Source organism: Balaenoptera acutorostrata, chromosome X (assembly GCF_949987535.1).
Source record: "Balaenoptera acutorostrata chromosome X, mBalAcu1.1, whole genome shotgun sequence".
NCBI lineage: Eukaryota > Metazoa > Chordata > Mammalia > Artiodactyla > Balaenopteridae > Balaenoptera > Balaenoptera acutorostrata.
The window spans coordinates 8,065,578-8,093,318 of NC_080085.1; the positions used below are offsets into that span (position 1 = coordinate 8,065,578).

At 40.8% G+C, this 27,741-nt stretch overlaps 1 protein-coding gene across 4 annotated transcripts in view; it reads right to left on the reverse strand.

Annotated features, from left to right (window-relative positions):
- Positions 1-27,741, reverse strand: part of MID1 (midline 1) — a 381,356-nt gene that overhangs the window by 24,289 nt on the left and 329,326 nt on the right. For all 4 annotated transcript variants that reach the window (XM_057538393.1, XM_057538394.1, XM_057538392.1 and 1 more), the window contains exons 5-7: positions 26,570-26,718; positions 18,033-18,160; positions 10,626-10,769 (exon numbers count right to left, since the gene is read on the reverse strand). In XM_057538393.1, the coding sequence (XP_057394376.1) occupies positions 10,626-10,769; positions 18,033-18,160; positions 26,570-26,718 (421 nt within the window). The remainder of the gene's footprint in view (positions 1-10,625; positions 10,770-18,032; positions 18,161-26,569; positions 26,719-27,741) is intronic.

Consider the following 27,741-nt stretch of genomic DNA (forward strand, 5'->3'; position numbering starts at 1 on the left):
AATGCTGCTCCTTACAAGATCCTAATTACGTTTGGGACTTCAGAGCCTTCTACAGCAACTGCCTGTCATCTTACAGTAAAACATCATTATGTATAAAACATTATGCAACACGGACACCCTTCAGAGAGGCTGCACACCAGCTTCTAACAAACACCCTTTGTTTCTTTGAACAGATTGGACACAAGTGAACATTCTTTTCCTTCTTCTCAATACAAATAGTATATGTTTAATAACTTTCATGAATGTTTTCAAAATGACTAAAATAAATTAAATACAGATAACTACTTTGCCATGAAGGCTTGAAGACACAGATCTTTTGACTTTTGCCAATAATAAAAATAATAGGCTGCTGGGAGAAGGCTCCAATTGAAGATTTTCAATGATGCATTAAAAGTAGTTTTGGAAAAAACTAAAATTGAATACATATCTATTTCTCAATAAGCAATTCGTTAACATCTGTAGTCATAAGCCTGTTCATAAAAATGAAAAATAAAAAATTAACTCATTAATTTTGCATTTGAGTGTATGAATTTGATTAGAGATAGTTTTTTTTATAAGATTAAAAAGCTCCATAGATAGTATCTAGTTCTCCTTCACTGAAGTCACTTGAGGGCAATTAACTAGAATTTATTATGACAAGTGAAGGAACTGTGACCTAGGGACAATAAAAGACTGCCCAGTGGCACAAGGAGCTACAGCCAGCTTTGGAGTATTCCTTCTCCTTCTTTCCAGTAGAGTTTGTACTCTTAGATCTTATCATTCAATAGAACATCTGCAAAGGATAGTCCTTTCAAATGGTAGGATAGAAGAACAAACAACATGCAAGGAAGACCTTTCACACGAAGACTGTGTAAAATGCCATCATGTAGATAATCCTGGCAAATTGCACGATCGACCTTTATCATATGACAAAAAATATAATGACGGGTGAGTCTAGGCTATATTTTTGTAGGAACAGTAACTTTGAATAGCTAAGTGCTAACACTGGCAAACACAGGGCTAAGACCTTTACTTTCAGTATCTCAGCCATGTGAAGTTAAAACATTACCTCTTCTTACAGATGAAGAAACAGAGGATGTTCAATAATTTGCCCCAAATTATAGAGCTAGTGAGGTCCAAAGCTGGGATTCAAATCCAGATCTCCCTCAATCACTACAACTATGCATAATAGTTAAGAAAAAAATTATCTCTGGCCAAAAAGCACATGAAAAGATGCTCAACCTCACTAATTATTAGAGTAATGCAAATCAAAACTACAGTGAGGTACCACCACCTCACACTGATCAGAATGGCCATCATCAAAAAATCTACAAATAACAAGTGCTGGAGGGGGTGTGGAGAAAAGGGAACCCTCCTACACTGTTGGTGGGAATGTAAATTGGTGCAGCCACTATGGAGAAAAGTATGGAGGTTCCTTAAAAAACTAAAAATAGAACTATCATATGACCCAGCAATCCCACTCCTGGGCATAGATCAGGAGAAAATCATAGCTTGGAAAAAAAACATGCACCCCAATGTTCACTGCAGCACTATTTAACAATAGCCTGGACATGGAAGCAACCTAAATGTCCATCAACAGAGGAATGAATAAAGAAGATGTGGTACATATATACAATGGAATACTACTCAACCATAAAAAAAGAATGAAATAATGCCATTTGCAGCAACATGGATGGACCTAGAGATGATCATACGAAGTGAAGTAAATCAAAGAGAAAGACAAGTACCATGTGATATCACTTCTATGTGGAATCTAAACAAAAATGATACAAATGAACTTGTGTACAAAACAGAAACAGACTCACAGACTTCAAAAACAAACTTGTGGTTACCAAAGGGGAGAGGTCAGGAGAGGGATAGATTAGGAGTTTGGGATTAACATCTACACACTACTATATATACAACAGATAACCAACAAGGACCTACTGCACAGCACAGGGAACTCTAGTCACTAGTCTCTAAAAACCTATGAGAAAAGAATCTGTAAAGTAATGGATATATGTATCTGTATAACTGAATCACTTTGCTGTACACCTGAAACTAACACTGCATTGTAAAGCAACTATACTCCAAGATAAAATAAAGATTAAATTACAAAAGAAAAAATAATCTGAGAATGTTTACATCTCAGTTACCTTTAATCTAAATTTATTCTTGCATTGTTGCAATTTGATCCTGTAGGCATTGGGACTTCACTATACTGCATTAATGGACATGAAAGAGACAAACAAATGCTGATACTAACAAGCTGACTAGAGTACCCCAGTTAGATGAACAACTGCAGTTTCACTGGTTTCCATCTGTCCTGGGAGAACAGGCCTTTTCAGCATCTACGTTTTAAATAAGGCAGAGCTTGCACTGTATAGCACAGAGAACTCTACTCAATATTCTGTAACAACCTATATGGGAAAAGAATCTGAAAAGGAATGGATATATGTATAACTGAATCACTTTGCTGTACACCTGAAACTAACAACATTGTAGATCAACTATACTCCAATATAAAAAAAAAATTTAAAACACTAGATAAACAAGGACCTACTGCACAGGAAACTAAATTATCTTGTAAGAACCTATAATGGAAAATAAGCTGAAAAAATAACTGAAACTTTGCTGTACACCTGCAACTAACACAATATTGTAAATCAACTACACTTCAATAAAAAAAATTACAAGAACAACAACAACAAAAGGCAGGTCTGTAATCTTCGTTAAGCCATGGGCATTTATTTTCTTGTGGCAACTGCTTTCTGGGAACAAATCCCCTTCTCTGGAATCACCCAACATAAAGCTCTAATTTCAGTAGTATTGTTGTTGTTGGATTTCTACAGGTGTGGCCTTTTCTCATCTATTCCGTTCATGTGTCTTATTTTGGTATTCTTTTCCATGCCAACAGCATGGAAGTCAAGTTAGTCACAGTTTAGTCACCTAGGAAACCCTAAGTTTCAAGCAACAGGTATCTTGCTTTCATTTTGGGGATGGAGTGAAGCACTGGTATCGAGCTAAGGTTCTACAATAGAGGGTCCTCTGGCTCCACTCCCTTCCTTCTTGCTGTATCCACGCATTTTGTTTGCTACGTAACCTTGCAGGCCTCTCATTCCGACTCCAGGCTCACTCGTGGGAATGGGTCTGGCCAATGGCATGTCAGCTAACATGACAAAGACAGAGGCTTGAAAAGCATGTGGGCAACTGGGCCCACCCTTCTGCCTTCACCTCTGCAATCCCCTGGAGAACATGCTTGCGCTAGATTGCAGGAGAGAGCTGTCCAGCCGTGGAGACGCCCCAGTTGTCAGCCTGACCTGCGAGGGAGCCTGACCAAGATCAGCAGGTTAGCTGACCCCCAGCTGACTCCAGATGCACAAACAGGAAGAACTACACCTGTATGGGTTTGAGTCCTGGTTCTATTTCTCTATCTTCATGTCTCACCGTCTCCCCTTCCTCACTCAACTCTCTAGCCAGGCTTCATTAGACGAGATCTCCCACTACACCCTGCCACCTTCTGTCTCTATAGGTTTGCTTAACATGGCTGTCTGGTATGCCTTTACTGTACTGATAGGTACCCACTCTCTTTCAAGACTTAGTGATCACTTGCCCCAAGACCTTTTGGTTGTACCACTTCTGCCCTCTCTATGCTTTCTACCTACTCAGGCAGCTTGCCAAAGCTGTTCTCAACATTTCATGATTTTCCCTTTCACTCCAAAATTATACATTCTTAGAAGATTTTAATAAAAGCTAAGTAAGATTTTAAGAAAAGCTTCCAAGGCAGGCTGATTAAGGAGTGAAAGGTCAGAGGGGTCAGGAGGGGAAGCTGGGAAAAGGGGCTATAGGGAGGGGGGGAGCCCTTTGTTGGTATGAGTCACTTCTACTTTAGCCCCTTAGAAGTGTGGGTCTTTCTGCATCACTCTTTTAATTACTCCTAAATCAAATTTCTATTTTAAGCATCATGTGCCTCAGAATTACTTGTGCTAGGAAAGAACAGTGTAGTCAAAAAAAGGTTTATATAATAAAAGCAAGGTTGATATGGCTTTATTCAAAACATTTCTTTGTTGAAAAGTGACTGCTATTCTATCCTATTCTACTTTGACATATTCTATTTATATTTGCTAAAGAAGCTTTCAAACTTGCTCCCCTAAAAATACATTTCTTCTCGTCCTTTGCCATTTACTTAATTCAATTTAAATAACTGTGGGGTGAGAGGGAGTGCTTCCTCTATTATCATCTCTCTGACCAGCTACTTTGCTGCTATTCAAGATCATCAAATTATCTCCAATACTGAATATCTCATGGGCCCCAGTGAGAGAGGTGTTTCTCTGTGTTTCAAATAAGGTCTAAAATTCTTCCTAGGTGGGGGCCAATTGTTAATATTTCAGATGATGGCCCTGCTCGCCTCTGAATGAGACCAGGTATTTGGTACTCTTGGGCTATTCATATTATTAAATCCTTTAAAAAAAATGTGAAACAGATTCCAGAGACAAGATGGCAGAGTAGAACTTGAGGCTCACCTCCTCTCATGAAAACACCCAAATCAAAACTGCTGAACAACTATTGACAAAAAAGACTAGGACCTACCAAAAAAGATATTCTACAGCCAAAGACAGAAGAAGCCACAACAAGACAGTAGAAGGGGTGCTTCTGCGATATAGTCAAATCCCATGCCCGCCAGATGGGTGACCCACAACATGGCAAATAATTATACTGCAGAGGTTCTCTTACAGAAGTAAGCGTTCTGAGCCCCACTTCAGGCTCCCCAGCCTGGGGGTCTAGCATCAGGAGGAGGAGCCCCCAGAGCATTTGGCTTTGAAGGCCAGCGGGGCTTGAGTGCAGGAGCTCCACAGGACAGGTGGAAACAGAGACTCCACTCTTGGAGGGCACACATAAGGTTTCCTGTGAACTGGGACCCAGGGCAAAGCAGCAACTCCATAGGAGCCTGGGTCAGACCTACCTGTGGGTCTTGGAGGGTCTCCTAGGGAGTTGTGGGTTGGCTGGGGCTCACCGTAGGGGCAAGGGCCAGAGGCCCCAGGAAATATTTATCAGCGTGAGCTCTCCCGGAGATCACCATTTTGGCACCGAGACCTTGCCCCACCCCACTGCCTGGTTCCAGTGCTGGAACACCTCAGGCCAAACAATGAACAGGGTGGGAACACAGCCCCACCCATCAGCAGACAGTCTGCCTAAAGTCTTCCTGAGCACAAAGTCTCCTCTAAATGCACCTCTTGACATGGCCCTGCCCACCAGAGGGACAAGACCCAGCTCCACCCACCAGGGGGCAGGCAACAGTCCCTCCCACCAGGAAGCCTGCACAAGCCTCTGGACCAATCTCACCCACCAGGGTGCAGACACCAGAAGAAAGAGGAACTACAAACGTGCAGCCTGAGAAACAGAGACCACAAACACAGACAGTTACACAAAATGAGACAGCAGAGAAATATATTCCAGACAAAGGAACAAGAGAAAACCCCAGGAGAACTAAGTGAAGTGGAGATAGGTAATCTACCTGAAAAAGAATTCAGAGTAATGAATTAAGACAGTCATCAAATCACAAGAGAAGCGAACAAAAGAGGAAGGGAAGAAAAAAGACCTACAAAAACAAATCCAAAACAATGAACAAGATGGCAATAAGAAAACATACATATTGATAATTACCTGAAATGTAAAAGGATGAAATACTCCAACCAAAAGACATAAACTGGCTGAATGGATACAAAAATAAATCCCGTATATATGCTGTCTACAAGAGACCCACTTCAGATCTAGAGACACATACAGACTGAAAGTGAGAAGACGGAAAAAGGTACTCTACGCAAATGGAAATCAAAAGAAAGCTAGAGTAGCAATACTCATGCCAGACAAAATAGACTTTAAAATCAAGACAGTTACAAGAGACAAAGAAAGACACTATATATATATACAATGATCAAAGGATCAAGTCATGAAGAGGATAAAACAATTGTAAATGTATATGCACCCAACAAAGGAGCACCTCAGTATATAAGGCAAATGCTAACAGCCATAAAAGGAGAAATCAACAGTAACACAATAATAGCGGGGGACTTTAACACCCCACTTACATCAATGGACAGATCATCCAGACAGAAAATCAATAAGGAAACAAAGGCCTTAAATGACACATTAGACCAGATGAACTTAATTGATATTTATAGAATATTCCATTTGAAAGCAGCAGAATACACATTCTTCTCAAAGGCACATATAACATTCTCCAGGAGAGATCACAATGCTGAGCCACAAAGTGAGCCTCAGTAAATTTAAGAAAATTGAACTCATATCAAGCATCTTCTCTGACTACAAAGCTATTAGATTAGAGATCAACTACAAAAAACCCCCAAAAAACTGTAAAAAACACAAACACGTGGAGGTGAAACAATATGCTACTAACCAACCAATGGATCACTGAAGAAATCAAAGAAGAAATGAAAAAATACCTAGAGACAAACGAAAACAAAAGCCTGATGATCCAAGACCTACGGGACGCAGCAAAAGCAATTTTAAGAGGGACGTTTATAGCAATATTATCTCACCTCAGGAAACAAGAAAAATCTCAAATAAACAACTTAACCTTATGCCTAAAGCAACTAGAGAAAGAAGAAGAGACAAAACCCAAAGTTAGTAGAAGGAAAGAAACCATAAAGATCAGAGCAGAAATAAATGAAATAGAGACAAAGAACACATCAACAAAATTGATAAACCTTTAGCCAGACTCATCAAGAAAAAAAGGGAGAAGGCTCTAATCCACAAAATTAGAAATGAAAAAGTTGAAGTTACAACAGGCACCACAGAAATACAAAGGATCATAAGAGACTACTACAAGCAACTCTATGCCAATAAAATGGACAATCTAGAAGAAATGGACAAATTCGTAGAAAGGTACAATCTCCCAAGACTGAACCAAGCAGAAATAGAAAATGTGAACAGACCAATCACAAGTACTGAAATTGAAAATGTGATTAAAAAACTCCCAACAAACAAAAGTCCAAGAGCAGATGGCTTCACAGGCGAATTCTATCAAGCATTGAGAGAAGAGTTAACACCTATCATTCTGAAACTACTCCAAAAAAATTGCAGAGGAGGGAACACTCCCAAACTCATTCTACGAGGCCACCATCACCCTGATACCAAAACCGGGCAAAGATAGCACAAAAAAAGAAAATTACAGGCCAATGTCACTGATGAATATAGATGTAAAATTCCTCAACATAATACTAGCAAACCAAACCCGACAATACAGTAAAAGGATCATATACCATGATCAAGTGGGATTCATCCCAGGGATGCAAGGATTCTTCAATATCCGCAAATCAACCAATGTGATACACCACATTAACAAATTGAAGAATAAAAACCATATGATCATCTCAATAGATGCAGAAAAAGCTTCTGACAAAATTCAACATTCATTTATGATAAAAACTCTCCAGAAAGTGGGCACAGAGCCTCAACATAATAAAGACCATATATGACAAACCCACAGCTAACATGATACTCAACAGTGAAAAGCTGAAAGCATTTCCTCTAATATCAGAAACAAGACAAGGATGCCCACTCCCACCACTTTTATTCAACATAGCTTTGGAAGTCCTAGCCACGGCAATCAGAGAAGAAAAAGAAAGAAAAGGAATCCCAATTGGAAAAGAAGTAAAACTGCCACTGTTTACAGATGACATGATACTATACATAGAAAATCCTAAAGATGCTACCAGAAAACTACTCGAGCTCATCAATGAATTTGGTAAAGTTGCAGCTTACAGAATTAATACACAGAAATCTCTTGCATTTCTGTATGTTAACGATGACAGATCAGAAAGAGAAATTAAGGAAATGATCCCATTTACCATCATATCAAAAAGAATAAAATTCCTAAGAATAAACCTACCCGAGGAGCCAAAATACCTGTACTCGAAAACTGTAAGATGCTGATGAAAGAAACTGAAGATGACACACACAGATGGAAAGGAATTGGAAAAATCAATATTGTTCTTGAATTAGAAGAATCAATATTGTCAAAATGAGTATACTACCTAAGGCAATCTACAGATTCAATGCAATCCCTATTAAATTACCAATGGCATCTTTCACAGAACTAGAACAAAAAATTTTTAAATTTGTATGGAAACACAAAAAACCCCGAATAGCCAAAGCAATCCTGAGAAAGGAAAACAGAGCTGGAGGAATCAGGCTCCTTGACTACAAACCTACAGTCATCAAAACAGTATGGTATTGGCAGAGAAACAGAAATATAGATCAATGGGACAGGATAGAAAGTCCAGAAATAAACCCACGCACCTATGGTCAACTAATCTATGTCAAAGGAGGCAGGAATATATAATGGGGAAAAGACAGCCTCTTCCATAAGTGTTGCTGGGAAAACTGGACAGCTACATGTTAAAGAATGAAACAAGAACATTCTCTAACACCATACACAAAAATAAACTCAAAATGGATTAAAGACCTAAATGTAAGACCAGATACTATAAAACTCTTAGAGGAAAACATAGGCAGAACAATCTTTGCATAAATTGCAGCAATATCTTTTTGGATCCACCTCCTGGAGTAATGAAAATAAAAACAAAAATAAACAAATGGGACCTAATGAAACTTCAAAGCTTTTGCACAGCAAAGGAAACCATAAGCAAAACAAAAGGACAACCCACAAAATGGGAGAAAATATTTGCAAACAAAGCAACTGACAAAGGATTAATCTCCAAAATATACAAGCAGCTCATGCAGCTCAATATCAAAAAAACAACCCAGTGAACAAATGGGCAGAAGATCTAAAGAGACATTTCTCCAAAGAAGACATACAGATGGCCAAAAAGCACATGAAAAGATGCTCAACATCACTAATTATTAGAGAAATGCAAATCAAAACTACCATGAGGTATCAGCTCACACGGCTCAGAATGGCCATCATTAAAAAGTCTACAAACCATAAATGCTGGAGAGGGTGTGGAGAGAAGAGAACCCTCCTATGCTGTTGGTGGGAATGTAAATTGGTACAACCATTATGGAGAACAGTATGGAGGTTCCTGAAAAGAACTAAAAATAGAACTATACCGTATGATCCAGCAATCCCACTCCTGGGCATATATCCAGAGAAAACCATAATTTGAAAAGATACATGCACCCCAGTGTTCACAGCAGCACTATTTACAATAGCCAAGGCGTGGAAGCAACCTAAATGTCCATCGACAGAGGAGTGAATAATGAAGATTTGGTACATATACACAATGGAATAGTACTCAGCCATAAAAAAGAATGAAATAGTGCCATTTGCAGCAACATGGATGGACCTCGAGATGATCATACTAAGCAAAGTAAGTCAGAAAGAGAAAGACAAATACCATGTGATATCACTTATATGTGGAATCTAAAATATGACACAAATGAACTTCTCTAAGAATCAGAAACAGACTCACATAGAGAACAGACTTGTGGTTGCCAAGTGGGGGTGGGGGTGGGGGCAGGGTAGGGATGGAGTGGGAGTTTGGGATTAGCAGATGCAAACTAGTACATACAGAATGGATAAACAACAAGGTCCTATTGTATAGCACAGGGGACTGTATTCACTATCCTGTAATAATCAGTCATAAAAAAGAATGAAATAATGCCATTTGCAGCAACATGGATGGACCTCGAGATGATCATACTAAGTAAAGTAAGAAAGAGAAAGACAAGTACCATGTGATATCACTTCCATGTGGAATCTAAAAAAATGATACAAATGAACTTGTGTACAAAACAGAAACAGACTCACAGACTTCAAAAACAACCTTAGGGTTACCAAAGGGGAGAGGTCGGGGGAGGGATAGATTAGGAGTTTGGGATTAACATCTACACACTACTATATATACAACAGATAACCAACAAGGACCTACTGCACAGCACAGGGAACTCTACTCACTATTCTCTAATAACCTATATGAGAAAAGAATCTGTAAAGTAATGGATATATGTATCTGTATAACTGAATCACTTTGCTGTACACCTGACATTAACACAACACTGTAAATCAACTGTAATATAAAATAAAAATTAAAATAAAAAATAAAGTGACATAGACCCAAAGTTAATAACGAAAAAAATTCTGAAATAACCCTCAGAAAAGAAAACTAAATGTATGATATAATGACTAAACCATATAACTCCCACCCAGAAAGTGCTGTTAACCCCGTGATCTCCCCATGTTTTTCCAATGGTGCTACTCCCCTCCCATCCAAGAGGTGTAACCATCATCCTGACTTTTATTTATAGTTTTTACACCTATGTATACATCTCTAAACACAAGAGCTTTTTACCTTTAACTTATGTATGTACAAATAGACTCATAGTGCATTCATCCTTTTGTTTCCTGATTCCTTTAACAATATGTTTGTAAGATTCATCCATGTGGTTTGCTAGAGATCAATAATTTTCAACGCTTATTTGGCCTGTTATTTTTCCTAGCACAGTACGAGTGAGTGCTACCATCTTCTTGGTTAGGAAAGACAAGCCAATAAATATCGTGTACTCTTTCCGTCCTTGTCTTCCCTTGATACTTAAATTCAGAAATGCAATTGATCTGAAAACATTCACCAAACAGAGAAGTCAGTAGGGTGTGCGATACTCACTCACAACATTGGCTTGTCCGGTGAATATGGTGTACTGGAGCTCGTAGGAAACCACACTGAACTCGTCATCGGAGGTCCAGTGAACGGTGATGGTGTCATAGGAAGCCGTGCAGAGCTCTTCTCTAATTGTGGGAGGGTTGGGAGCTGTGGGGAGCAAGACGGTCATCAGCAGAGAAGCAGACACCTCTGGGATACATTTCAAAGGAGATGTTTGACAGTCAAAGCAGGCCTTTTAAAATATATCCATCAGAACTACTAAACTAGAGATGGTGATCCCAATCCAAAGAACATTTGGTTGGCTGGTTATCACTGTGATTTTTCCCAGGTAGTGTGACTTCAGCCAGCCAGTATCTTATCTCTATTTATCATGAAAGCACGTTTAGAAGGGTAAGCAAACAAGACTCTCTTATTCATGAAAGAAAACATGTTAAACAAAAAGTAAACAAGATGAACTCTTGTCATTTCATCCCCATTGTGGGGATGGCAAAGTTTTTCGGTAAAGAGCTAGATGGTAAATATTTTAGGCTTTGTGGGTCATCTGGTCTCTGTTGCAACTCTGCCTTTGTACCATGAAAGTGGCCAGAGACAAACTGTACTCAAATAGACCTGGCCAGGTTCCAGTAGAACTTTATTTACAAAAACAAGTGAGGACCAGATTTGGCATGTGAGCCAAAGTTAGCCAACCTCTGAGCTACAAGATGCCACGTATTTTTATATTCAGGCACCCAACTGAAAAAATACTGATGTTTGTTATCCCATAACATATCAGTCAGATAATTGTTTGAAAATTTTCTTTCATTACATGTTTTGATGCCTTATAAAAATGTATTAGTGTGATTCTGTTTGCTTCTCATTTTTTCAGTTGATAGGTGAGATTTCAAATTAAGAACATGATTGCCAATCAATCATATCTAAGAAGTACATTTTCCTTCCTCAAGAAAAACAGGATTCCTTGGCATTTGATTAACTTATCGTTGGGGAAGGCTGCTGTTTTATGTCTTGAACACATTCTGGAGCAGAGAAGTCTAAATCCTACCCAAATGATGATTTTAAGTTGACTTCTACTGGATTGATTTCAATAACTGGTTTTATGAGACGAGTTTGTGAGCAAGAAAAAGCCTAGGCAGTGAGTGCTTTGCACTGGCAATAATATTTTAGAGCAGGAGCTGGCAAGCTATGGCTATGGGCCAAATCTGGCCCACTGCCTGTTTTTGTAAATAAAGTTTTATTGGAACACAGCCAGGCTCATTCATTTATATACTGTCTCTGGCTGCCTTTGTGCAATAGCAGAATTGAGTAGTTGCAACCATATGTCCTGCAAAGACTAAAATATTTACCATCTGGCCCTTTACAGTCAGAGTTTGCCGAGCCCTGGTTTAAAGCGTCGATCCAGGCCTTTTTTCCCATTCTTCTGTACACCAGAACCTAACTTCAAAAGGAGAAATATATCTGCATCCGACAGATGAGGAGCAACGTTTGCTTACACTATTAGAGAATTCTTTCCTGCTTGAAACTTTGATTAGGATGGATGAGTCCTAAAGAAACCCGAAGAAGGAGGAAAGTTTATGAAAATGGTAAAATTTAAAACTTTAATTGTTTTAGTACTCTGCACTTTGCCACTTGACGATACATGCAGGACAAATATCGTACGAAGCAAGTAACTTTTATATCTGTGGCATAAAGTCAGTTAGCCCAGCTTAGTCTATTGATTATTGAATTCCACAAACATTATTGCGGCAGGCACTGCATTACGGTATGCATTAAGGGATACTACTCAGCCATAAAATGAAATAATGTCATGTGCCATGGACTTAGAGATGATCATATTAAGTGAAGTAAGTCAGGCAGAGAAAGACATATACCATATGATATCACTTACATGTAGAATCTAAAGTATGACACAAATGAACTTATCTATGAAACAGAAAGAGACTCAAAGACATAGAGAACAGACTTGTGGTTGTCAAGGGGGAGGAGAGGTGGGGGAAGGATGGATTGGGAGTTTGGGATTAGCAGATGCAAACTATTATATATAGAATGGATAAACAGCAAGGTGCTACTGTATAGCACAGGGAACATATTCAATATCCTGTGATAAACCATAATGGAAAAGAATATGAAAAAGAATATAGTGGGCTGGCCAAAAAGTTCGTTCGGGTTTTGCCGTAAGCTTGCGTATACTATATCTATATGTATAACTGAATCACTGTGCTGTACACCTGAAACTAACACAACATTGTAAATCACCTATACTTCAACAAAGTAAATTAAAACAAAGCGATAACTTGAAAAACGAAAGATGTGCATTAAGATAGAAGGGCTCTACACAGCCCTTAAAACATTCTTTCTGGAATATGACTTTATACATCTGTCTCCTGAAGTATCCACATGCAAGATTTAGTGTCATCAAAAACAGAAATATAGATCAATGGAACAGGATAGAAAGCCCAGAGATAAACTCACGCATATATGGTCACCGTATCTTTGATGAAGGAGGCAAGAATATATAATGGAGAAAAGACAGCCTCTTCAGTAAGTGGTGCTGGGAAAACTGGACAGCTACACATAAAAGAATGAAATTAGAACACTCCCTAACACCATACACAAAAATAAACTCAAACTGCATAAAAGACCTAAATGTAAGGCCAGACACTATAAAACTCTTAGAGAAAAACACAGGCAGAACACTCTATGACATAAATCACAGCAAGATCCTTTTTGACCCACCTCCTAGAGAAATGGAAATTAAAAACAAAAATAAACAAATGGGACCTAATGAAATTTAAAAGCTTTTGCACAGCAAAGGAAACCATAAACAAGACGAAAAGACAACCCTCAGAATGGGAGAAAATATTTGCAAACGAAGCAAAGAACTAATCTCCAAAATATACAAGCAGCTCATGCAGCTCAATATCAAAAGAACCACCCAATCCAAAAATAGGCAGAAGACCTAAATAGACATTTCTCCAAAGAAGATATACAGACTGCCAACAGACACATGAAAGAATGCTCAGCATTGCTAATCATTAGAGAAATGCAAATCAAAACTACGGTGAGGTATCACCTCACACCAGTCAGAATGGCCCTCATCAAAAAATCTACAAACGATAAATGCTGGAGAGGATGTGGAGAAAAGGGAACCCTCTTGCACTGTTGGTGGGAATGTAAATTGATACAGCCACTATGGAGAACAGTATGGAGGTTCCTTAAAGAACTAAAAATAGAATTACCATATGACCCAGCAATCCCACTACTGGGCATATACCCCGAGAAAACCATAATTCAAAAAGAGTCATGTACCACAATGTTCATTGCAGCTCTATTTACAACAGCCAGGACATGGAAGCAACCTAAATGCCCATCGACAGATGAATGGATAAAGAAGATGTGGCACATGTATACAATGGGATATTACTCAGCCATAAAAGGAAACGAAATTGAGTTACTTGTAGTGAGGTGGATGGACCTAGAGTCTGTCATTCAGAGTGAAGTAAGTCAGAAGGAGAAAAACAAACACCATATGCTAACACATATATATGGAATCTAAAAAAAAAAGTTCTGAAGAATCTAGGGGCAGGACAGGAATAAAGATGCAGGCGTAGAGAATGGACTTGAGGACACAGGGAGGGGGAAGGGTAAGCTGGGGCAAAGTGAGAGAGTGGCATGGACATATATACACTACCAGATGTAAAATAGGTAGCTAGTGGGAAGCAGCCGCATAGCACAGGGAGATCAGCTCGGTGCTTTGTGACCACCTAGAGGGGTGGGATAGGGAGGGTGGGAGGGAGCTGCAAGAGGGAGGGGATATGGGGACATATGTATACCTATAACTGATTCACTTTGTTATACAGCAGAAGCTAACACAACATTGTAAAGCAATTATACTCCAATAAAGATGTTAAAAAAAAAAAACAGATAGAAAGCTTGGAAATAGACCCATGATACATAGAACTTGACGTACAAAAAAGGCAGCACCACAAAGGTGGCAAAGCCATCTTCATGAGGAAAGAATAGATTGCTTAGAAATTATGTTGATAAAACTGGTTTACAATATGAAGAAAAATTCAGTTAAATCCCTACCTTACACTAAATACAAAGGTAAACTTCAGATAGCTCAAAGATATAAATGGAAAAGTAAAACAATGAGGCTAATGGAAGAAGCAGAACATCTTTGTGACTTAGGATGGGGAAAGGTTTCTTAAACAAGATCCAAAAATACAAAACTTAAATCACTAAGATGTATACTTGAAATATCTTGCAATTTTATTTGTCAATTATACCTCAATAAAGCTGAAATTTGTTAAAAAATAAAAAAAATGGTAGAATTTATTAGTGAAAAAAAAAAGATTTAGTGCCATGTGCTGTGAGTTGGATGAATAAGTGATACCGATCGAGAGATGCCTTCCATGGAGGGGGCCCAGCTGCATCGCAAAACATGCTTATTACTGTCTGTGTGGTCCCTGTTAGTGTGGGATCACCCTGCATGGGTCAGTGGAGAAATATTTATTCTCCCATCATCTAAATAGTTCATTGAATTATTTCTCCATCAACCATCGTAGAAAGATTTGGTTCTTTCTGCACTGCAATATATGATTAAATATAAAGAACACTGTGTTTGAAATAGGCAGGTAGCTGGGAGACACATGGCAGGGGCTGTAATCAGGGAGGGAATGTCACCTCTCTGGGTTATTCACTTGACATACCATTTAGAGGCATGTCAGAGGCGAAAAAAAAAAAATCTTGTTTTCACAGCCAGGCAGACTAACCCTGTTTTGGTTATAAACCCAATGGGTTTGTCCTGAAAAGTCAATATCCAATTTACAGTAAACGAGAACAGCAGCATGCTGCCAATTTCAATATTCATGCAATTGGTATACCAGAACTGTTATTTTCTTGCCTCTATCATAAACAGGACACAAGAAATGGTGGGCTAATACTCCACAAACACTTCATTTCCTGCTTACGAACGAATGTCTGATAAACTATTTGGACTTGGCAATATCAGCCAAGCATTGTATGTTATGGCCAGGATCGATGTTATGTCTAGAAACGGTCCAAATTTGTATTGGAGGGTGACAGCTAAGAAGGCATAATAGCAGGTACCCCATATGGTCTTTAGTTTGGCATAAACAGCCATCGGGATGATATATGGTATACACTCTACAAGTCAGTGCAAACTACTTTCACAATTTCCCCTGCAGTCAGTACTCTGGCATTCACGTAGAGATTAGAATGGGCATACGTTACTGAAATGCTATTCAACAATTTTGGGGAAATGGGGAGGGCATTCTTGACAATAAGACACTGATTTTGTGCAGAATGGCCACGTGCCCGGCCAAACATTTTTCAGTCTTCTCTGCCCTTGGGCGTGACCTTATGACATGGATCTAGCCCACAAGACACAAGTGGAAGTCTGCTAGATGGATCTTCTGAGCAAGCTTTTGGTTTTCCTCATAAACAGACTTGGCTGACAGAGCTTTTGGTCATCATTTCCCATCTGTCCCTCTCTTTTTGTCTGTAACTTGGGCATAACGCTTGGAGGTGGAATAGTTAGACAGTCACGTGGCAAGACAATGAAGATGGCAGAGCACAAAAAGAGGAAGAGCCTGGGGTCCGAAGTCATCACTGAACCGCTGCCCAGCCCTGGACGGCAACAGAAGCCTCTGTCCTCCTGTTTCTGTGATAGGAACACTGTCTGATGGGTTTAGTCACTGCTAACTGGATTTTCTGTTGCTGTGACCACACTCATTCCCAAATGATATAAGAAAACAGGAGATTTTTAATAGGATGCCATCATAAAAAGCAGCTCAGCCCGAGAAAGGCTCACCTGCAGGGTCCAACACAGTAGCCACGAGCTCCGTGTGGCTCTTTACATTTCACTTTAATTAAAGTGAGACAAAAGTAAAAACTCACTAACCACATTTCAGATTTTCAACACAGCCCCACGTGGCTAGCAGGTACCCTACTGGACAGTGCAGTGTGTTTCTATCATCCTAGAAAGTTCTGTGGCATAGTGTTAGTTGAGGTAAATCTCAGAGTGAAAAGCTACATTCATAAATAGTTGAAATCGCGTTTGGTTTCTTACTGGACGTGCTTTTTGAGTCAACTTCTTTCTTCCTTCATAGGCATGGTACGGTGTGAAAGAATTACCTAAGATAAGAAGATGTTTCTGGGGTGACTCGCCTCCCTCGCAAATGCACAAAGGCTAAAACCGGCACCTCGGGTCCAGGCAAAAAAAAAAAAAACTGATCTGGGTACAGTGCTCCTTGAACATAGAAGTCCTTTGCTTTCTAGCCACAGACTGTAAAAATAAACATCACCCAATGCTCCGTCTCTCCTGCTTCCCCTTTCCCAACTGCTCTCCCACAAACACACATACACAATGAGAGTGCAGACACCGGTGCCGCGCTAAGTTAGGGATGTGGTCTCTTGAAGGTGGCACGTCCTAAATTCAGCGCACAGCTGGCTTCACTGTATACGCGGAGCTTCTCTGAAGTCCCCGCGGCACCCGTGGCTTTGGATAACACAAATAAAGTCATCTAAACAGTCCACATTCTATGAGCGAATGTGGTCAGTTCTTGCCTTAGCGGTCGACGGCTAAGAACAATTTGGAAGCATGGTGAGGAATAGGAGTAGCCAGAGGTTCCTTTTATTAGGGCTGCTTTTGTTTTTTAAGCTTGACCTCACCCCCCCCCACCACACAAAAAAATGCCTATCAGAAAGCACAGAACTGAAACATGGCGCCAGGAACACAAGTGTGACTTTTGGGACATCTGCCATGGTGACCTTTGCCAAGATGAAATTCAGTCTTTCACTAGAAATTGTGGACGTCTTTGCAGTCTGTACAGACCTGAGCTAAATCCTAATTCTGCCTCTCCCTAGCTATCTGACCTCCAGCAAGATGGATGACCTCTGTCGTCTGCAAAATGAGGATTATAATACTTTACCTCAATTCGATGTTGGGAAGATTAAACAGACACAAAGAGCCAGAGCAGGGTAGATACCCCATTAGAGTTAGCCGCTAAGTTTTTCTCTGCCAAGGCACTGTGAGAGTCATCTGCCTTGCTGACATGAAATGGAAAACAGCCACGCGGCCTCATGCACCTCTCTGATGGCCAACAGAGGTATCGTGTGGTACCCACACGCCGAGATTGCGGGAAATGGTGGTAAGTATGCTTTCAATGACCGAGATTCTCTTTTTGCCTCTGTCCCCAGTTTAGTCTTGGACTGTATTATTTTGCTTGAAAAAAAACCAAAAACCAAAGGAATACCAAAAATGTTTTACGGGAATATTAGACTTCATTCCTAAATCAGAAGCCCACACCTCTGGTTTTAGGACACCGATCAAATGTCAAAGTTTGTATCACTGAACGTACTCAGTATTAAAGAAAACACAAAAGACAATACCTGTAAGGTAATCCAGACATTCTAGCAATTTCTTCTCTCGCGAAAAGTCTAAGGCAAAGGTGTCAAATGTGTCGTTGAGGTTGATTTCAGGAATTAGCACCTGGGATGATGCCGTTGCCATGGAGACTCTATAATTGAAACAAAACAACTTTTTAGAAGTGTCAAGCTGGCTTTTACCATCACTGCATCAGAGTGAAAAAATAAAACGAAAAGAAATATCATTAAAAAATCGTGCTGTTTTTTTAAAATTAATTAATTTATTTTTGGCTGTGTTGGGTCTTCATTGCTGCGTGCGGGTTTTCTCTAGTTGTGGCAAGCGGGGGCTACTCTTTGTTGCAGTGCGCGGGCTTCTCATTGTGATGGCTTCTCTTGCTGCAGAGCACAGGCTCAGTAGTTGTGGCGCACAGGCTTAGTTGCTCCGTGGCATGTGGGATCTTCCCGGACCAGGGCTCGAACCCGTGTCCCCTGCCTTGGCAGGCGGATTCTTAACCACTGCGCCACCAGGGGAGTCCAAAATAGTGCTGTTTTTGATGTAAGCTATTATATATAGGATGGATAAACAACAAGGTCCTACCGTATAGCACAGGGAACTATATTCAATATCCTGTGATAAACCATAATGGCAAAGAATATTAAAAAAATAACGTATATATAACTGAATCACTTTGCTGTACAGCAAAAATTAACACATTGTACTATACTTCAATTAAAAAAAATAAATTTTAAAAATGTCAAAAAATAAAACCAGTGCTGTTCTTACACGTGAGTCTTAAGAAAAATCTCGGAATGGCACAACAGGCAACACAATGCAAATGAGTATAAGCTACGAGAGAAGGCAGAGGAACTGGGAAAACAGCGGAATGGCTTCCTCCCTTCCTTTTTACTATCGGAAAAAAATTCCCCGTGGAGGCGAAAGAATATTCATATTTCACATTGCTGTATATTTAACTCTCTGGCCCCCGCACATCTAACCCCAGCGAGAAGCACACAGCTCCAGGCATTTCTTCACACATCTGTCTGGGAAACTGTTTGTTCCTTTCAGACTCGACCCTGCTCCACTTCAAAGAAGAGTCTCCCAAATTTCAAGCTGCATAAAAGGCAAAGGGAAGATTAAAAAAGAATGTTTCCAGATATTGGATTAGTTTAATCAATGACTAGCCTCTCCCTAAAATAAACATTAAAAAAGGAGTTTTTGTCAGGCTCGTTTTCATTCTCCTTGTCTTCATATTCCCAGCAGATGCCATGGAAAATATACATGAGCTTTCTCACAAATTCCCCTGATGGGTCCACCGTTTCTCCTCTTCATTAAGGTTGTTAGTTAGACTTCTCGTTTATGATCTATAAAGCAAGCTATTGGTATGTATCGGTCTCCTGCAATGGACTCTCACGTTGATTGGGAAAGTTATTATTAATAGCAGAACATTTTGACTAATTAACAATGCAAGTGATTCTTCTAAGAACAAGAAAATTATGGGATGATGTAAACCACTTCTGAGCACATCAAACTATGCTAGACTCATAATCTTGATTTTGGTATTTCAGGAAGTTCAATAAACACCACCAAGGACCTACTATGTGTAGGATACTGTGTAGGGTACTGGGAATTTTTGAGCAAAGAAACAACCTTTAAATGATTTAGCCATAACCTAGTTACTTATTTTCTAATGAAGGGCACTGATGCTCATTTATACAAGACCATAGAGCTAGCTGGCAGCAGCCAGGAAGAGAATTCTAGGTCTGTACTCTTCCATTTAATCTACAAACATTTCAACCTGGTTACACTAAAAGATAGATCTCCTCTTGCATCTCTTAATGGCTCTTAAAGTTTTGGATTTTATAAAGAAATATATCTTGGCTATAAAAATTACATCTGTGGGCACATCTACACAATGGAATATTTTTCAGCCATAAAAAGGAATGAAATACTGATATATGCTATGACATGGATGAACCCTGAAAGTATTACGATAAGTGAAAGAAGCCAGACACAAAAGGCCACATATTGTATGATGCACTTGTATGAAATGTCCAGAATAGGCAAATCCATAGAGACAGAAGGTAAATCAGTGGTTGCCAGGGGCTGGGGGCAGGGGACAATGGAGAGTGATTACATAATGGGTGTGGGGTGATGAAAATAATTCGGAACTTGATAGAGGCAGGAATTGTACAACACTGTGCATGTACTAAAATGCCAATGAATTGGTCACTTTAAAATGGTTAATTTTATGTTATGCAAATTTCACCTCAATAAAAAAGTTACACCTATGAAATGTTCGAAATCCTTAGAGATAAAGTTTCTATAATTGTACTTCTGGTGCACATTCAGTGCTATATAGGGAGGGAAGTAGAGAAGATAATCAACAAAGTAATAATTGGAATGATACTGAGATCCATACATGAAAGTTTGAAGAGGAATAAACTCTGGAAAGAAAAGTTTCAAGCGTTTGAATGAGGGTAGAGAATCTAAATTCACCACCTGATCCTTTCACCAAGAAACAGTGACGAGCAGAGTTGTGTGATTTTATTAGCTAATTATTGCACCCAAGGGAATTGGACTAATTATTATGACAAACAACTGCTAATTCAGACTGATGGATAAAGGGATGGTTGCTAGGCAATTTTCACAGACGGTCAAACTGGACTTAAAAAACGCTTTCCTTATGACCGATAATCACAAAAACTCCTTCAAACTCAGAGATCTTAGGATTAGTCACCAAATATTCAACGAATACTGACTAAGCCCTTCAAATATGTCATTTACTGACGAGCCCAAAATATTTGCATCAATGCAGAAAGGTTCAAAGAAATGCTACAGTGCCATTTGAACTCCTTGAATAAAAATTTCAAAGTGAAACCCCAGTTATTTCTGTTTCATGATATCCAACAGGGAGAACTGCACCAAGCTATCATGAAACAAGCACCGAACTTTCTATTGTGTTTCTCTGCTGTTTCCGCGTGGCATAGATCTTGTGCTCACCAGGTTAGGAGATCTCGAATGCTCTGAACAGATAATCTCAAGCTGGTACTTCCCCTGTCCAGCGGCACAAGCTTCTGTTCAGGTTCATCCAAAATAGATTTCATTCCCAACTTTCTCCTGGTTCTATGGTCCACAAACAATTAACTAAACCATGCTTTAGTCAAGGGACACTGTTGACAATGCCTGACATCTTGATGGTGGGAACTTTGTAGAGTGGGAACAGAAAGGCTGAAAGTTCCTAAGCCTGGGAGGCAAGGACTGACAGCAAGACTCTCTGGAGACGACTGCAGCTTTTAACACCTACACATTTTTTCTGATAGAAGGAAAGACATTTATCTTTGGCTACAATTTCAAATTCTTAATTGGACTGACAGGCGAGCGGAGATCTGCCAAATTCAACATTTTAGGCTATGTTTTTCTTCCCCAAATCCTTGTTGCCCATCTCTTGGCCTTTCAGATAAATTGCCAAAATCCACCAGGGCCATCAGCACATGCCACTTTCTCAATTCTGTGCTTTAGAGTCGTGTGTGTGCGTGTGTGTGTGTGTGTGTGTGTGTGTGTGTGTGTGTGTGTGTGAGTGAATATGTGTGCACATGCTTGTGGGTATGTGTGTGTCAAGCTGTTAACATACTGGAGCAAATAAGGGCATTGTGTCCTACCTTGACACTTAATAGGGTGGGCTGCACGTTACTTCCCCTTTCTATTTTGACTTCGATGCCCCTAATCTCCATGACACTCAGTTGCTAGCAGCCACTGAGGCCAGTTTTCTGGAAGGAAGACATGTCTAGAGCTAGAGTGCTTCCAAGATTTCTGCCAAACAGTCAACACCAGGGGAAGATGCTCTACCCTTCCCGCTTATTATTCCCCCATGCCCGACCGCCTGACAATGGCACTTAAATGGGTCTCTCTTGGGCAGGTGGGCTACGACGCACATCACCATGGTTAAAACCCGGTGAGTTCTCACAGTAACAAAATGTGGTTTACTTTAGTCAGCTCAGGAATTCCCAAACGCGTTTGACCCTGGAACCTTGTTGTTTTAACACCAATTAACACCCTGTAGAACACATTTCAAAAATCACTCATCAGGGCTTCCCTGGTGGCGCAGTGGTTGAGAATCTGCCTGCTAATGCAGGGCACACGGGTTCGAGCCCTGGTCTGGGAAGATCCCACATGCCGCGGAGCAACTGGGCCCGTGAGCCACAATTACTGAGCCTGCGCGTCTGGAGCCTGTGCTCCGCAACAAGAGAGGCCGCGATAGTGAGAGGCCCGCGCACCGCGATGAAGAGTGGCCCCCACTTGCCACAACTAGAGAAAGCCCTCGCACAGAAACGAAGACCCAACACAGCCATAAATAAATAAATAAAAATAATTTTTTAAAAAAATGCATAAAAAAATCACTCATCAGATGCACTCCAGTTGATAACTGGAGTTCTCGGTTTTGTATTCTGGGGAAGTCCGTTGGATCCTTGAATTGCCTGTGGCAGTGAGGAGGGACAGAGGAGTCATCCAGTGGAGTCTGAGTCCCTCCGAGGAACTCTGAAAAACGGTACTGTTCAGAGGGAATTTTCTTTTTATCATCCTCTTGATACAGATAATTTGCTGCTAAAAATGATTTCAATTTTAGATGTCTCATAAGTAGTAGACCAACTTTCTTATGCTTGGATTGAGTGAAGAGTTTTGCTTATTTAACATCATCTTAGAAAAGTGCACATTGAATCACACCAAGAACTATATATATTAGCGAGGCTTGAGCATATAGTACGTTATACAATCCATTTGCATCCATTTAGTGAGTGCGAAGGAAGGAAATTAGCATTTGTTGGAAGTTCACCTTGAGACAGGAACTCAGCTAATATCTTTACTACATTATTTCATTTTATCCCTACAGCAACCATATTAGGTAGGAATAATCGGCCCTGTTTTATAGATTTGTTCACACATTCATTGCGATCAGGCAGTTTGCTATGTGCTGGGGCCATAATGGTGAAAACAAGATGGCTAGGGGTCCTGCCCGCTGGGAGCACATGAGCAAAATGAGACTCACAAGTATTAGGGAGCAGCCCCAGTGCTACCCGTAATTACTCCTGAGCAATTAGCACAGAGCCAAGCGCTTGATTCCAAAGCATATGCATCTCCTACAATGTAAAACTTGAGGCTCTCTCTCTGCTTGGGGTTTTCTGATGTTTCTGAATTGAAAAACTTGTTGTGGTCTGATTCAGCTTGTGGGTGAACATATCCACTTTAAGTGGCTTAACGATGCAGAAAAATCACATCCAACTCTCACTTTAGGAAGGCCTGCAGGATTAAAAGCTTGTTCTGGGCATTCCACCCTTGAATAGAAGAGTTAAAGATGGTTTAGAAATACACAGGCGCCAAAGCCCAAGGCAGACACAACAGGAAACACAACTATGAAGTCACGTTCTAGAGAAGAATGTTAAGTAATATGAAAACATAAATCCAACAAACATTATGGACTATCTACAACACTTAAGGCCTGTTTATAGGAGTCGCCAGCAATGTTATCGCAACTACTGATAGAGGTAGCTAGTATGAGTCCAGTTTTCTAAGTCAAAAATAGCTCTTGGGGACTTCCCTGGTGGTCCAGTGGTTAAGAATCCATCTTGCAATGCAGGGGACGCCGGTTCAATCCCTAGTCGGGGAACTAAGATCCCACGTGCTGCGGGGCAACTAAGCCTGCATGCCACAACTACAGAGCCCGCACTCTGGAGCCCATGCGCCACAACTAGAGAGAAGCCTGCATGCTGCAATGAAGAGCCCATGCGTCACAACAAAAGATCCTGCGTGGGACTTCCCTGGTGGCATGGTGGTTAAGAATGCGCCTGCCAATGCAGGGGACAGGGGTTCAAGCCCTGGTCAGGGAAGATCGCACATGCTGCGGAGCAACTAAGCCCGTGTGCCACAACTACTGAGCCTGTGAGCCACAACTACTGAGCCTGCGTGCCACAACTACTGAAGCCCGCATGCCTGGAGCCCATGCTCCACAACAAGAGAAGCCACCGCAATGAGAAGCCCGTGCACCGCAACGAAGACTAGCCCCCGCTCGCAGCAACAAAAGACCCAACGCAGCCAAAGATAAATAATATATAAATAAATAAATTTATTTTAAAAAAAAAGATCCCGCGTGCTGCAAACTAAGACCCAACGCAGCCAAAAAATAAATTTAAAAAAAATAGCTCTTGGAGAAATCCAAAGAACCACAGTCAAAAAGTGAGAGTTCTAGGATTTGAACCCAGGATTCCAAATTCCAAGTCCAAGCCCAGTGCCTTTTTACTATATTCTAATTGCTGGAAAGGGAAAAGGGCTCAGGAATTGACCAAGAGGATTGACAAATAGAGACAGAAAGAGATAGGATGCAGAAACACAGGGACAAGGGCTCCTAGCAAAATTTTACAGGCACTACGTACTCAAACTTGATGGAAGTTTAGACTTCTCATAAGCAGTGGGCCAACTTTCTTATGCCTGGATTTAGTGAAGAGTTTTGCTAATTTAACATCATTTTAGAAAAGTGTACATACAATCACACGAAGAACTGTATATTAGTGAGGCTTGAGAATACAGTATATGATACAACTCATTTGTAGAAAGAGCAATCAGTCACGTTTCTGTTCTTGATGAGATGGGCTTGTGAGAGGTAGAGCTGAATGGATCCAGGTATGACCTGCTGGGTCTGAGGGAGATCCCATGTGGGCATCCATGCGCTTGTGTTAGACTTCAAATGCAGGTCTTAACTTCCAGTTAAGTTCTCTCTTGACTGTTATAGGGCCACATTCTCCCCCCGTCTAGGTGAGAATTTATTCGTGTTAGACTGGATCGGATTTTTAGGGATTGCTGAGACATGCAGCTCACGCTAGCCATTTCATCTGGACATCTCACAATTTATAGCTGGAGAAAAGTACTATTGGATCCCAGTTGGAAACCATGACGTAAGTGTAAACGCTGTCTAGTAGAGTGTCCTGGGTACACTGGAGTATTAGCGCTGTTTGCAGTTTTTAACTTTAGCATCAATATTTCAGGCAACTGGAGGCAGTTGAGAGCAGAGAAGACAATTAAATACTTGGAACCTACGAGTCATGAGGAAAGAAGCTGGCCGCTCTTGGAGAAGGGAGGAGATCATTTTAAGGATATAAAAGGTATGATAACCAGCTGTTGTCCACGTGCTTTGGAAGAGATAAGTATCTAACCAGTCTCAGAGGAAATTCTCTCAAATAGAAGAAGTAACACAAAGAAGCCGGTTGGATTCTCGACCAGAGTTGTAAAGATACTCTATCCTCCTCCCATTGAAGGAACAGTGAAAACGGAAATACCACTGCCTACCTCTATGCGGTATTTTGAGAATTAGCAAGTGTGCAACACAAGCAAGCCCTCCATAAGCATTAGTTTTCTTTCTCCTTCCTCGAAGAAATTCAAGTCAGAAGATGGTATTTTTTGCCCTAGGCCAAAGGTTGGCAAAGTACCGCCCGAGGGCCAAATCTGGCCTGCCGCCTGTTTTTGTCAATGGTCTTATTGGAACACACCCTCGCCCATTCATTTCCATCTACGCTAGGCTGCTGGAGACCTACCCAGAGTTGAGTAGTTGTGATGGGGACCTGATAACCTGAAAAGCTGAACATATTTACTCTCTGGTCCTTTACAGGCAAAGTTTGCAGGCTCCTGCTCTAGGATAATAGACCAGCATGAAGGAGCTGTCCGGCGGTCTTCTAGGGATAGTCTTCTATTATGGCTTTGGAAAAGGATCAGTTGACTCTGAAACTTTGAACGAATGAAGAGTGAAGGCCACTGGCACTGGTTGGAGATGTCATTTCGGTGGCGTTAGGTGCTTTTCCTGGGCTCCACAAGAATTGCTATAGGTGTTTGCATCCGTGAAGGTGAGTAATTTTATGCCCATCAAGTACGAGTACTGAAGGCACACTGACCCCTGTCGGTTTCACTGCTGACCTGCCCATTCAAATCATGTCATTTTTATGTCCCCCTGCCATAGAATAAAGACTATTTTAAAAGAAGGAGGTATGAAGCTGACAGTTTTGTCCTTTCTTTCTCTCCCACATGAGTCGGCCTTGACCTTTCAGGAGAGGCAAAGCTTCTCAACCAAATAAAAACAGGCCTAACAGAGAATAACACCTGGGCGATTTTTGAAACTAGATAAGCCCTGAGATGGAAGAAAAGACTCCCTTTTATGTTTTGGTCTTCATTTTGATGCTTTGTTATCAAGTATACGATAAGATCAGGTCTGAGAGTCACAGTAAATGCTGTTTTGTGCCATCGTAAGCTTTCTTCCCCCACGACAAGCAGGCTGATTTTATTCTTTCTAACTGGCGGACTCTTGTTTCAAAGGCCTTGAACTCTAGGTTGATACTGAAAAGGCTTTGACATGTCAAAGGGAAGCATCTTTAGCTGGAACAAAGCACCTCAAAGCCTCTATTCTCTGTGGTACTCAGCCTTGAAAATGCAAACAAAGGCAAGGCAGGGCAAGGCCAACCAATCACACCCCAGACACGGGAGCCCAGGCGCCAGAGAATTTCCCAGCAGCCCCCGCACTCACCTCTCAGTGATATTCTTCGCGGTCTGGAGGAAACGCGCGTGATCGTTCTCCTTCAGAGAGTGTTCCGCTTGGGAGATGAGTGACGCCGACCGCTCAATGCACTGTTTGCACTTTGCAATCTGCTGAGCCAGTTTGCGAAGCCTCATCACCTTGAACAAAAGAGGCACGGAGATGGTTACACGGGTGGGCTCGCTTAGTGAAAATGTGTCGGGCTGGACCCCTCCCGGTGTGTGCGTTTTATTGTATGCGAGCCATCCTTCAGTAAACGTTCAAAAAGGAGGCAGAGAAAGACGGAAATCCCAGCTATGGCGCTCTTGTCTTAGCTATTCTTTATCTCCTTGGAGAAGTGTTGCTAATTTGTTTTAAGAGGAAACCCTGAATTGCCAATTGCTTCCCTGTTGATGGGGGAAAAAGGTGTTGCCCAGTGTGCGTTACAGAGGGTCACCAGACCCCTTCCCTCACACAATTACCGTAAGATCGTAGGGAACCCTGAAACTTTCTCTAGTTCAATTTTTCAGCTGGGCCATTGAGAAAATAAAACACCTCCATAGGTACAAATGTGTGCCTTAAGTCAAAACCATTTTCTAAAAAGTTCTTTGCCATCCATGTAATAAAATCGTGATGTAAAAACATTAGGTATCACTATTTCCCACACTATCTCAAACTCGTGTTAAATTAACAGAAAGGGAGCATTTTTTTCCATTGATTAATATTTTTCCTGTTGAACAGATGAGAGAAAGCCAAAAAAAGCACAGCTGGGCCATTTCCCCTCACCGGGAACGTCATTTCCAGGCACTTTGTGCTTACTTGATAACTAAAACTATTTTGATAAGCATTTCCCAGTCGGGATAAAAACGCACGTTTGGTTCCAACCTCCATTCCAACTCCTGATTCCGTCTTGCTTGCAAACGACCCTCAAACGTAATTGACCATAACCTCTGGGGCAGGCCAAGATAAGTCCACGGTAACCCACTTGACCATTCGCTCTGGTGTTTGAAATGTGCTCAGAGATGAAGCCCTCTGGCCAGAAGCCAAGTTCAAATGAGACGGCTAATTGGAATTGCCGGCTAATTGGAATTGCCGTGCGCCTGGTGCCCTGGTGCACACAGCCTGGGACAGGTCTTGGCCGGCTTTATGATCATTCCGGAACGGAAAACAGCCCTGGGTGAAAG